This window comes from Drosophila ananassae, chromosome 2R, assembly GCF_017639315.1.
Source record: "Drosophila ananassae strain 14024-0371.13 chromosome 2R, ASM1763931v2, whole genome shotgun sequence".
In the NCBI taxonomy this organism is placed as follows: domain Eukaryota; kingdom Metazoa; phylum Arthropoda; class Insecta; order Diptera; family Drosophilidae; genus Drosophila; species Drosophila ananassae.
In genome coordinates this window covers 20,898,995-20,911,581 of record NC_057928.1, presented here as the reverse complement: position 1 = coordinate 20,911,581, position 12,587 = coordinate 20,898,995, and the positions used below count along the sequence as shown (strand labels likewise).

Here is a 12,587-nt window from a genome sequence, read left to right as displayed (position 1 = left end):
ATTTATTTCAGAAACTTTTTCTTCAGGTTGTATCCTTTTATTTTGGAAAACTCCCACAAAAATTATCAAACAGAGAATATTTGCTTCTTCCCGGATCTAAACAGTTTTCCATTCAGGTATTTTTCCCTCATAAAGACACAGAGCCCTGGGGCCTTTGAATGCAGCGAAGGAGTCCAACTCGGCCAGGACCCTTAACGTAAAACAAAAGATTAAGTCTTGAGAAGGGATTCCGGCACTATTTGAAATGGCAGCTATTAAACTTAAAATCGTCTTAACAATTACAGACAATAACGATGTGAGGAAGGGCGGACAGCTCAAGCTGGGCGAGAAAAGCAATCCTGGCCATTGTAGGATCCAAAGGAGTATTCAATTTAGTTTAAAAGTTTGCTCCCCTCGTGCTGCATGCCTGTGCTGCGGGCCACCACTAGACGAGTCAGACAATGGGCCACTTGGAGCCGAGTCACTGGCCCCCAGGCCGATCTCCAGGCGGCAATCTGCCAGGACCAATCCATCCGTGAACTCCAAATGCCCACAAAGGACCAACGGTGATAATGAGTTTGGGCAAAACGCGTGTGCTGGCCGGTCCAGTGCATTAGAAGGTGGAAGGTGGAAAGTAACGGCCACTGAATGGGCCCCCATTCATCCGGCGAGGAATGGTAACAGAAATGGGAATGACCATGGCTGTGGCTGCACACCCGGAATGAAAAAATAGTTGCTGCAATTAAAATTACACGGCAGAGTCATTTGTGCAAAAATGCGCACGTATTGTAGCTGCAGATTGGATGGGTGTGAGAGCACGGAGAAAAATCTGAGCTTGCTTTTCCAAAATTATTTTTATTAATCAATTTTTTCAATTAATTTTATCACTTCCTCACTTTTTCTTAAAGCGAACGGACGTGTTTTTTTTGTGCGCACTGCGTTTTGAAAAATCTTTATTTATTATAATAATTATAAACAATCCGGTGTTTATTTTTATTTATTTACATAAACCCGATTCTTTTCATCCCAAACATCCGATTCGCTTCGCGTGTGCAGTGATATATTTGGAGGTAAAATAAAATAATAAATTATTAATTATTTATAACATGTACCACATGTTAATAGAATTTTCATTTTTTTCCGAATGACCCGTTCAAAAGGTCTGCAAAATGCATTGCAGGACTATATTATGGGCCATAGCAATGGCAACATTTTTGGCAATTTACATCGGATTCTCGAGCGGAATACCTTCAATGATTTGTAGATCGATTCTGCATCAATCTGCGTCAAAATCTAGGAACAAATTTTTTTTTAGATTTTTGATTAAATTTTTTGGGGAGTCCCCTTCAAAATCGCGACAATGTATGAAAACGACTATATGGCCCACAGCGATGGCCATATCTTTGCCAATTTACATCGGATTCTCGAGCGGAATACCTTAAATGATTTGTATATCGATTCTCCATCAATCTGCATTAATATCTAGGAACAAAATATTTTTGAGTTATTTTCTACAACTTTCTAGGGGGTCCCTACAATATTTGGAAAGTGTAAAAAAAAGACAGTATGAGCCACTACGAAGGCCATATCTTTTCCAAAAGTTATCCGGTTCTTGTGCGGAATACCATAATGGATTTTTAAATAATTTTCCTTACATTCCTTATTAATATATCTAATTTTTTATAGATATTATGTATGTCCCTAACCATTTTTGTTTATAAACATTAACATACCTGATAGTCCATTGAATTTCCGTAGCCCATGTGATTACAGGAGCACGAACAATGCTTGATATGCTGCTCCAGTTCATCGTCGACTGTCAAATGGCCTAGGGCTTGCTGGTGGAAGTGGACGTGCTCCAGGTCCCAGTGTTCCCGCTCCCGATCTCGCTGCCGGTAACGAGCGTCCTTTGTCTGCTGCTCGACCAGCTCGAGTTGATTTGCGGTCAGTTGCCCGAGCTGTTGCTGCTGGATTGGGGTCTGGGTCGCCTCCTGAACGGGCCAATCGAGGGAGGAGGATTTTAACATCCGCCTGGCGCCGGTAGCAGTGGATTGCGTTCCACGGCCGGGACTGCTCCGGGGACTGTTACCGCCGTCGCTCTCTTGCGCTGTTAAGCTGCCAACTCGCAAGAGAGCGCCGCGCTCAAAGCTTTTGCCGGCCAGCTGCTGGTGGAAAGCTTCGTACGCAACAGTTTCGTCCTCCTCAGCGTCCTGGGGTTGGTATCGCCGCATCGACAAGGCGCCACCAGTTGCTCCGGTTCCTCCGACTCCAGTGCCGGTCGTTTTGCCATTGACTTCTCCACTGCAACTACCAATTCCGCCTCCAACTCCACTACCAGCTCCGATGGCCGCTGCCGTGGGCGTTACCGTCACCGCCGAGCTGGCTGCATTGAGCATCAGGCGAAGGATCTCGTTGGTGTCCGTGGTGGGCAGGGGAACACTGCAGGAGCCCGTCTCCGCTTCCGAGGCTTCCGGCGGCTCCGAGTTCTCTTCATCGTTCGAGTAATTCGACTCCTCCATCTCCAATTGCTGCTTCTGGCGCACCCGTTGCCCCACTATGGAGGCTGCTGTGGAGTTGGCTCCGTACTTCCAATAGGTCTTGCCCGTGCCAGTTATCCTTTGCAGGTGCGAAGGATTAGAAACCGCTGTTGGTGTCGCCGTCTGCCGCTTGCGCTCCTGCATCTGCTGAAGAGTCTTGAAGGCCTTCCTCACCGGCTGCGTGTGATGCAGCGTGGCACATCGCCTCATTGGCGGTGGCGTGTATACTGGAGACACACTGTAGCTGTGTGAGTAACGGCCGGGTGATAGTGATCCGCTGGACTTGGCACCGACCAGTCGGGCTTTCAGCTTCCGACCAAAGCCACCTCCACTTCCGGTTCCTGTTGGCAATTAAAAGATACGATTTATTAAAAATTCAATTAATATTTCTCTTCGAAACACAGTCTCTTTTTTCATAAATTCAATTAATGTTCTACTTTTGTTTATTAATATTAAGCTTTATTAAATAAGGCTTAAATTAAAACAAACATTTTCATATGAAAGTAATTAAGGATATTGAAGTTACCTGTGATACTTCCGGTGCGGGAGGTGAGCGAATGGGCTGACAGGGAGAGGGCGCGGGTGAAGCGTAGGGCGGCGGAGCGGTCCTGATGTGCTTTCTGCTGCTTGGCCGCCATCAGATGGCACTCGTCGATCGTGGGCAGCTTCAGCAGGTGCGGATGCAGCTGGGCGTAGGTCAGCGATGACTTGCCCGAGCCTACCGGATCGGGGGTGGAAATGGGATTGGGATTGGGTAACGGATCGAATAAATTCTTCTGGCTGAGGGCCAGAAACTCGCGCTGCTCCTCCTCCTCGAGCGCCTTGAGCGCCCGCAGGTCCCATTCCCCGGACGTCATTGTTCTCGCTTCTCAGTAGCACGCTTTTCCTAACACGTGAAATCCCGCCAAGTGACAATCACATTTTTCAACGATTTCGAACCGTAGGGTTTCCGATTCCCGATTCCGAAGTCCGCAGCCTTGCGAGGCTACCCGCACACTGAGCTCGGCGTGGCGATGCGAAGGATACTTTATAAAGGCTCTGCTATCCGTAATAGCAGCCACTGTGTGGAGCTCAACAGTTTCTCCCCGTTGGGCGGCAGGACTTTGTGGATCGTAAGTGACCTGCCCCAACGAACAGAGGTGGCGACCAAAAACTAAGGCAGTGTGTCGTCCTGTTAAAGTCCTGGTATCTGGGTCCACACATGTTAGGCTCAAAAGGTAAAAATTTAAAGACTATTTAAAGTTAGAAGTAACATAACTAGAAACATGTAAATTTATTTTACTAAAAATATTATATTACTTAATAAAAGTCAGATCCTGCAATTATCTTTCTAGGGCCATACCCACCCACTCTTTAAATACTTCAGAAACCCTTCCTGCGGTGGCAAAATAAATTAGTTTAATTTCCCCAAAGATTACATCATCCTATAGGTTTGACAATCAAGGATTCTTGCATCTAATTTCACATAAACGATAAATTTTTAGGGGCCCGAGCCAAGGACGAGGTGTTGCAGGTGGCAAGGTGGTAATGAAATATGCAAGTGCATTCATTTGACATCCAAAGCAATTTCACAGCCAGCAGGACGAAGCGCTGCCATTTTTGTTAACCTCAACGGTAAACCCAAACCCCGTCGATCCTGGGCCCTCCCCAGCAACCTGACAGCGACACCGGTTAACGTTACAATGCGTGGCCACATTTCTGAACACCTTCGTGTATGTACAAACACCCACATATGTAAGTGCGGAATGGTACACTTGCACACGGCACATGCATCCTCCGGAGTGCTCATCCTTCATCTTGATGTATGGCCATCATGCATAGGAATGGATAAGGGTCGCAAAAGGACGGGGATGGAAGGATGCTCCTCTGCACTCCCCGAATTGTGTTAATGAAATTCAAGATGGCTCTAAAATTTGCATTAAGATTATGAATGCAACATCCGTATGCAAATCGAATATTGCAAGCGAGAACTACCGTCACACAATTAATATGATACCATAACTATAACCATAACCATAACCATCTAAAGGACCTTCCATAAAACAATAATATTGCCCAAAATCTAACCAAAAATCTCCACATAATGTAATTTTTATTAAAGCCCCACAATGAGATTTTAAAGAGTTCATATACATATATGTCGGGACAAAGCCATAATTCTCCAGAAACAAGCTGCCCAGCCACGCCCATGTCCTTGCTTGTAATTCCCTGCCACTGAGGAAGCCAAAAGTCAAGATCGAAAACAAGTTGCGTGCTGCTGGAAAAGTTGCAGCCAGTTGTCCTGCGGCGGGACTGCATTTAATTTCTTTCACAGGGAACAGGGACACTGGAGGATGCGAGCCGAATCGAATCGAATAGAGAGACTCCATTGCCATTGGTGGCATCTGTGCCGCATGTTGCGCCACACAACAGAAATCGGGGCAGCCAAGCCAAGCCAAGGAGCTCAAAACTTATTGAATAGAAGAGTTTCAGTTTCGTTTTCAGAAGACTTGATTTTTCTGTTATTTCTGTATCTCCACGCCGCTGGACACACTTCTGAGCCAGTTGTTGCTTGGCCGGGATTTGGTTTCCAATTTTTAACTTTTTCTTCATGCCAGTGCTTATTATTTGTATTTCTAAGTATATGTGTCCTTTAAGAGCCAACATGTATCTGCTTTAAAGTTAAATTGCAAGTTACTCTAACAGATAGACTAAATATAATAGAATCAAATCCTAGCATTCCACTATAATTGTTAAATTCTACAGCAATCAGTAACGTAAATTGGTTTCAAAGCCGAAGGCATACAAGCAGTATATCCTTTCAAACAAAAATCCCTACAAAAACCCATCCAAATGTCCTGCAAACATTTTGGCAATACCATTTGAGATGTCCAGCATGGCAGGGACAAAAATTCAATAAAATACTTTCAAACGCCTATTTGTCACACAGAATCAATGCCCCAATTCGTGGGATGCACTTTGTTCTATTGAATATCCTGATACCTTAAACAGACCACTGGAACAACCAGACACGCTTTACAGAATGCTCCAATTTATTGCCAGGATTCCACGCTGACATTTGCTTTTCAGACCATACCACTATGGTCCAAACGACCCCTTTTGTTGGCCAAAATTCAAATTTTAAAAGTTAAAATATCGAAGTCATTTTAATCGCATTTTATTCGGAGAAGACCGACTATCAATGCTGCATACTAAAAATTTTTATAGATGGCGCCACATTCACGAAATCGGAACTTAAACTCAGCTGGTCATACTGAAAAAAGTTTGAAGTGTAAAAGTGAAAAAAAAGAGTCTTTTTCAACATCACATTGCGCAAAAAATACAACAATTTTACCAATCTTTAGACATGAATAAGATTCAGTGGGGTTTGTACTACGTGTTGTGTATAATGAAATGTTATATATTGTTGTGGTGTCTTCGTAGTTATATGTTAAAGTGAATCGTCTGAACTGTGAAAATTGTGTAGAAATCTCGTTTTTAAAAAGCTGTAGAAAGTGAGTCCAGCCTAGTCCAACCTTGAAACCTTTTGTACGTCGTAGAGTAATTAATTATCTTTCGATTGTATATAGTCAGAATTGCCACTTTTAACCACTTTCTTTGGAATTTGCGTTTTTAGCTCATAACCTAAAATTCGACAACTCAGAATTGTTTGAAATATGGAAGTCTGTGAAGACCCAAGAACAAAAGTACAAAGCAATTCTTGATTTTTTTAAATCTAAAACTAGTGGCGAAATATTTGAGAAAAAAATGCAAGCTTTTGAGGATGCCAGTAAGAAAATATGCTACCGTTTAACGGTAAAATGGAAGAATTGCAGATCGAATGCAAAGCTATTTCAAAGGAGACATTCCGATTGGCTCTGTTCACAAACTTGTATTCCGGTTGGAAGGAGAAAACATTCAATAGGACGCCCTGTACTAGACTACTTAGAAAAATCTCGAAGGGCTCAAAGAAAACAGGTAGCAGATCTTGTGGTGTCTGAAGGGGGAAACACAAGTTTATTAATTCAATCGGCTAGCATGGCCGCACGAAAACAGGGTAAACACGATCTTGCATTTGTGCTAAAGTTGTTATCCTTATGCCCAGAAAAGGCCCTACACATTCGCAAAGCTATTTCAGCTCCGATTTCAAAGCCGAAACTAATTTTGCCAAACGAAGCATTAGCTTTGCTCCTTGATAAAAATCTTAGCAAAGAGCAGTATTGCGCATCTGATCCAATCATTTCGTCAGTCAACCTGGATAGACGCATTCATAACCCAAAAAAAATGAAGCTCCCACCTGAAGTCTTGGAAATGCTCTTATGCGAAGGGGGCCCAAGTGAAGACTTCGAATATGAAGAGGAATTCGATGACAGTCTTAAATACGAACTAAATTTTGAACTAGAGAATGAAAATCAAGAGCTTTTACAACATTTGGGTCTGTTAATTAATCAAATTTAAAAAGCATAATACAAACTTAAACGTTATCTATTTCAGATCCCTGAAGCTGTTTCCTTTATGTGGAACCCTTAATTTCATTGATTTTTATTAAAACTGTATATTAATATTATGTTTTTGATCCAATACAACCATATTTTAAAACATTTAATAAAATAAAAAAAATATATATAAAAAGAGGCGGTGCCACACCCATTTTTTTTAAAATTTCTACTGCCTATGGATTATATTAACCCAATAAAAAAAACTAGATCGAAATATCTTGTTCCATTCGTGAGTTATTAATTTATGCCAACAAAAGGGGTCGTCTGGACCATAGTTGAAGATTTTAAAGTTTAATTTCTGTAAAATCCGTTCTTCAACTTTTTAAATTTATTATCCACACAGTTAATTTAAATATATCTTTAAAAAATATATTCTAATAGCCATTAATCCTTTATTGTTATATAACTCTTAAAAGCTATTTATCCAATTCCTAAATGGGCTTGTAGTCGAGCTTCGATTCCAGCTTCTTATTGTCTGCGATCTTACGTACCGCCTTCATGAAGTCCTCATGCATGACGTACTCCCGATCGGCGCGCAAGGCAAACAGGCCAGCCTCCGTGCATATATTGCGCAGATCAGCGCCGTTGAACAAATCCGAGAGCTTCACGATGGCCTCGTAGTCGACCTCACCACGTTTCGCCAACGGACCGGCGTGTATCTTGAGGATGTCCATGCGAGCCACTTCATTTGGCAGCGGAATCTCAAGCTTGCGGTCCAGACGCCCAGGACGGAGTAAAGCCGGGTCAAGGGTGTCCGGTCTATTGGTGGCCATGATCATTTTAACTTGACCGAGAGCATCGAAGCCATCCATCTGGTTAAGCAGCTCCATCAGCGTGCGCTGGATCTCGCGATCGGCGGAGGTGCCCTCGGAGAAACGCCGTCCGCCAATGGCGTCAATCTCGTCCATGAAAATAATGCACGGCTGATGGTCCCGGGCGTAGGCAAACATCTCGCGAATCAGCCGGGCACTCTCGCCAATATACTTGTCCACAATGGCCGAAGACACCACCTATTAGGGTTTAAGAAAATATTCAAATTGGTTACCTTTTTCCAGCGTCTCACTCACCTTTAAAAAATTGGCATCCAGTTGCGAGGCAATGGCACGGGCCAGCAGTGTTTTCCCGGTGCCAGGTGGTCCGTAAAGTAGGCAGCCCTTGGGCGGACTAATGCCCACACGCAAAAAGATCTCGGGATTGAGCAAAGGAAGCTCAATCACCTCGCGTAGCTCACGAATCTGCTCGCTAAGTCCACCGATTTCGGCATAGTTGACATTGCCAGGATCCTCGTGCGTCATGTTGTACACCAGAGGGTCCACTTCGCGCGGCAGATAGCGCATGATGGTCAGCGTGGTCACGTCCAAAGCCACACGTGTTCCAGCCTTCAGTTTAGCCTTGTTTATCTGACGACGACAACCCACCACGTAGCGCGGTCCATTCGAAGCTTTCACAATAAAATTGTCCGGCGTGAGCTGCTTGAGGATCTCGCCCAGCATCTGGCCAACGCTCTGCAAGGCCTTCAAATCCTCCTCGGATTTCTCGTACTGGGCACTGAGAACCTTGTGCTTGTCCCGAAGGTTCTTCAAGCGAGCCTCGATTTCCCGGTGCTCCAGTAGCTTGGTGCGGTAGTTGGTCAGCGCCTTGACGCGCTCATCGTCCATCGGTGGGCGTGGCTGAGGGTTTGTCATTTTTAATACCGTATAATTCGAAACTGAAGCGAAGACGTGGAAAGTTTAAATAAAGTGCCAATTCACTGTTACTGTTTTTTGACGTCTGGCAAGTTTTGACATGGACATTTTAGGGTATGTCTACACTCTAATCAATTTATCGATAATTTAGTAGCAACTGGAACACTTGAAATGGAACACTGTAGCAAAAGGATCGTTACTAAATCATTACATTTTATTCATTTTTGATACAAAAGAATATTAAAAATAAATTTCTGATTGAATCCTAACCTGAAATTTTTAAAATACTTATAATTTATTTTAAGATTAAATAAAATTTAAATTTTGATGATGACTTCAGTTACTTTATGCAGCCATATAATAACATTATATTGTTCGTTATTTTCAAAAAGCTTTAATAAAGCTCTTTATAAACAGAGTAATTTTCTATTTTGGCCAACAGGGGGCGTCAAGTTGTAAAAAAAAGCTTAAAAATATAACCAACGTTATTTGGGAGTCCCCTCAATTTAATTTTCCATTTTATGGTAAATGGGAAAAAACATTTTACAATAGAGCTTGTTATCTAAAGGATAACTAGTTTTTTACGTTTCTTTATAAAAAGAACTTATAGTTTCCACAAACTTAAGGACTATATAAGCCATTTACAAAGATAAGATACAAAATACACATTTTCCAAACTTTGATTTGCAAAGTTTACAATTTTATTTACTTTCATTGAATGCAAAATAGTTTATTCAGTAGGGTGTGTTACGTACAACCCAAAAATTCTTTTTTTTAATGACCTCTGAACTTTTAAGAATATTAAGCACTACAAGCTCCGTACGATTTTACGGTATCAGTGCATTGCTGGGTCGCTACATCGAAGTACTTGTCTTCGCAGGATCGTATTTCATCTTCGCGGCCATCTTTGCACACATAATAGTCGTGGCATCCCTTAGTTTCAGCGATTTCGAAGTGGCCATCCTCCCGACCATCGCAGCGATCCTGGGAACACTTCTGGCTATCACGAGGCATGCATGCCTGCCGCTCCTCGTTGAAGAAATACTCCTCACCGCACTGGAAGAATGTGGGATTGGTATCCGGTATTCCAGAGCCCAGATCCCGGCAGTAGAAGTATCCTCTGCAAGTGGACTGGTCGGAGACAAACTTGTTCCTGAAGGCCAGCTTCTTGGTGCCACAAACGTCATCCGGCACTGGATGGTCTTCGCAGACGACATCCTTCTTGGCCACGCAGCTGCCAGTGGCCACATTGAAATATTTTCCAGCTTCACAGGTGTTGGTCACCAGCTTGGCGTCCTTGTCACAGCTGAAGTATTTGTTACAGTTGTACTCGTCACGGAATGGCACGTTCATAGGCGCAATATCGCACAGCTCGAAGGTGGCTACGCAGACGGTGTCCTTCGGATAGACACATGCACCCGAAACCTTGTCAAAGTACTGGCCAACAGGGCAGGATCCCGTGGCCATCGATTTCGATCCTTCGCACAAGTGCCAATGGGCGCAATTGATGGAATCTCCAACGTAACCCTGGGTTTTTGAGGTGCAGGGTGTTTTGCAGTATGAATCATCAACTTTCGTATCGCATTTTTGCGTTTTAAGTCTAAAGTAAGGAGTTCTTCCCGAACAAGCGGTTTCGGAGCTCTGAACATGGTTATTACACTCCAAATACTCGGTGCAGCCGCCGGGTTTTCGAATCTTCGCGCCATTGGCGAACAGGCGGCAGATGTCCAGGGTGGAGTTCAGATGCTCGGTTTGGGTGCTTAGGTGTACCATCACAGTCAGCACCAGACTGTGTACAAGCCATGAAATTTTCAGACCTGAAGATAGAAGTTATTATTTCCACTCTGGATCGATTATTTTATTCAATATTACCTGGCATTTTAAAAGAAGTATAGACACTTTCAGTTAAACTAACTTTCTGTAGAGGCCAGGTGCGCCTTTTATAGAAATCCATGTAGCAGATTTTCCCAATTTGGATGACATTTATTTACAACATCCAAAAAATAGATAAGATTAGGTGCTAGTCATAAAGAAAGATCAGTTTCTTTTAATTTTGTACTGCTACCTACATTAGAGACCTTTTTTTTTAATGTTGAACAAACAAATTAAAAATAAAATGATAATTATAAATAATAAAATAAAATATAAAGTTTTCTTTTTTAGTACCTAAGAAATAAAGGTAACTATGGAGTAATTTTATTAAATGAATTCTTTTGTAAGGGAGTGTAAATAGTGTCTCTCCTTAATTGATAAGTACTCCAAGTAAAAGTTTTTAATTAAATCTTCTGGAGACAAATAATATTGACAAGTAATACCCTAACTTTATATATTTTAAAGTTAAACTTTATATATTTTAAAGTTAGGGTATTACTTTTTTCAATATTATTCAAGTACAATTAAATATCATATCCTTTTAAGCCAGAAATAAATAAACACTCAAGTTGAAGTTTATATTTCTTTTCAAGGTATAATTCATGTCGACTTGGGTTATTAATATTTACTCTACCTTTAAAAATCAATCAGGTGGCTAGGTATTTATAACTCTCTGTTCAGATAAGAATACTATTAATTTGTAATTACTAAACGTTTGAAGAAACTCATGTAATTCGTTTCGAGACCGATAAGCTTCTAAATTTAGTGGCTTGAAGCTATAGGTTAGTAGAATGCTGTAGGTTTCAAATAAATAGATAGATAGAACTTTGAGTCAAGGAAAACCCAAGTCTAAGGTAAAAAATCTTGGGTCTGTTGTATTTACGGAGGTGATAGGAGAAATATTTCCAGTGATGACTAAGCAAATGTTGGTGACTTATTCCGATCGGCGACGAAAGACTCGGTCAGAGGAATGCTTGCACTTCGATGGCTTCATTTGGCAACAAGGTTGCCAGTTGGCATTTGTGACTTTATAATATGTGAATTATTTATTTTTTCAGAAACACTCTTTAATGATTGTCACATATTAGATTGTCCAGTTTTGATTTGTTGAAAAACACACACAAAACACTTTATCTGTTGAGTGGTTCTTATCAAAAGCACTGATTTCGAATGGTGCTAGAATTGAAATGATCGGATCTCCTTGATATCTATGCACCAATCGATCTCAGTTCTTTGATTCGAATTATCCTGGCTAGCTAATCCTGTCAATGATGATCCTGTTGCCTTCAAGCTGCCGGCTGAAAGCCGCTTTTACGATCAGTTCCGAGGCGAGTGCCGTTGATGACTGTATACCCCGAAGGCGCGACCTCAGTTTAAATCTGAGAAACCTGTTACACCTGAGAAGATTTTTATAATAGACAGTTGCCAGAGCCCCACACACCCATCGGTGTGTGTATTAATTAGCTGTGTGTGTGGTTGTGCGATGGGGAACTGCGAAGAGCCACTCATATTTCCGCTGGCCTGTCTTTTGTTGCTCCTTATGGGTACACGGCTAGGGCGATGCGTGAAGTGTAATGGACACCGAAGAGCCTAAGCCTTTCTAGGTCTTAGTACACACACAACTGGTGCTCTTCTTTCTTTCAATTAGGTTTCCCTAAGTTTGGTAATTTAATTCAAGCGTACTTGGCTCGCATTTGAATAATTAGAATTGCATTGTCTTGGGTTTCATGCCAGCTCGCCGAGAAGGAAGCCTCTCACCGCAGTCTTCTCGAAGGTGTTTTGGGTTCTTTACTAACTTGGCCTATAACAGTACTTGTCGAACGTCAATTGCATTTCTGTGACAAATGGAAATCCGAATAGCGGTTTGAGACGCTTCAGTTGGCCAAGTGAAATGACAGGCAAAAGTAATTTTCGTCATTAATTTTCGCCACAAAGTCTTCAACTTGATGAACTGCACAGAATCGGATTCTTATCGGCGTGATTGTGTGCAATTCCTGGAATTATGAAAGTGTATTCTTAGACACACCTCCACTCTT

At 42.1% G+C, this 12,587-nt stretch overlaps 3 protein-coding genes across 3 annotated transcripts in view; all 3 read right to left on the bottom strand.

The window, feature by feature from the left end:
* LOC6507137 (putative dipeptidase CPC735_014430) overlaps positions 1-3,544 on the bottom strand; it is an 82,764-nt gene extending 79,220 nt beyond the window's left edge. Inside the window, exons 1-2 of the mRNA XM_001956570.4 lie at positions 3,043-3,544; positions 1,713-2,857 (exon numbers count right to left, since the gene is read on the bottom strand). Of these exons, the coding sequence (XP_001956606.2) occupies positions 1,713-2,857; positions 3,043-3,373 (1,476 nt within the window). The 5' untranslated portion in view covers positions 3,374-3,544. The remainder of the gene's footprint in view (positions 1-1,712; positions 2,858-3,042) is intronic.
* Positions 3,545-7,362: 3,818 nt separating this feature from the next.
* On the bottom strand, positions 7,363-8,815 carry LOC6507131 (26S proteasome regulatory subunit 10B). The gene is made up of 2 exons (XM_001956580.3): positions 8,062-8,815; positions 7,363-8,004 (listed from the first exon to the last, which is right to left on the bottom strand). The coding sequence occupies exons 1-2, from the start codon at positions 8,677-8,679 to the stop codon at positions 7,426-7,428; spliced, it is 1,197 nt and encodes a 398-aa protein (XP_001956616.1). The 5' UTR covers positions 8,680-8,815; the 3' UTR covers positions 7,363-7,425.
* A 380-nt stretch (positions 8,816-9,195) lies between these two features.
* Positions 9,196-10,759, bottom strand: LOC6507130 (peritrophin-48). The gene is made up of 2 exons (XM_001956581.4): positions 10,552-10,759; positions 9,196-10,496 (listed from the first exon to the last, which is right to left on the bottom strand). Exons 1-2 carry the CDS (start codon positions 10,631-10,633, stop codon positions 9,481-9,483), a joined length of 1,098 nt encoding a protein of 365 aa, XP_001956617.2. The 5' UTR covers positions 10,634-10,759; the 3' UTR covers positions 9,196-9,480.
* Between the last annotated feature and the right edge of the window lie 1,828 nt (positions 10,760-12,587).

Excerpts from the sequence above, each read along its gene's own strand:
- LOC6507130 (XM_001956581.4), bottom strand. The coding sequence starts at position 10,633 with ATGGATTTCTATAAAAGGCGCACCTGGCCTCTACAGAAAGTTAGTTTA. Across the intron at positions 10,497-10,551 it reads TACTTCTTTTAAAATGCCAG|GTCTGAAAATTTCATGGCTT; the intron begins GTAATATTGAAT and ends TTCTATCTTCAG.
- LOC6507131 (XM_001956580.3), bottom strand. The coding sequence starts at position 8,679 with ATGACAAACCCTCAGCCACGCCCACCGATGGACGATGAGCGCGTCAAG. Across the intron at positions 8,005-8,061 it reads TGGATGCCAATTTTTTAAAG|GTGGTGTCTTCGGCCATTGT; the intron begins GTGAGTGAGACG and ends AAACCCTAATAG.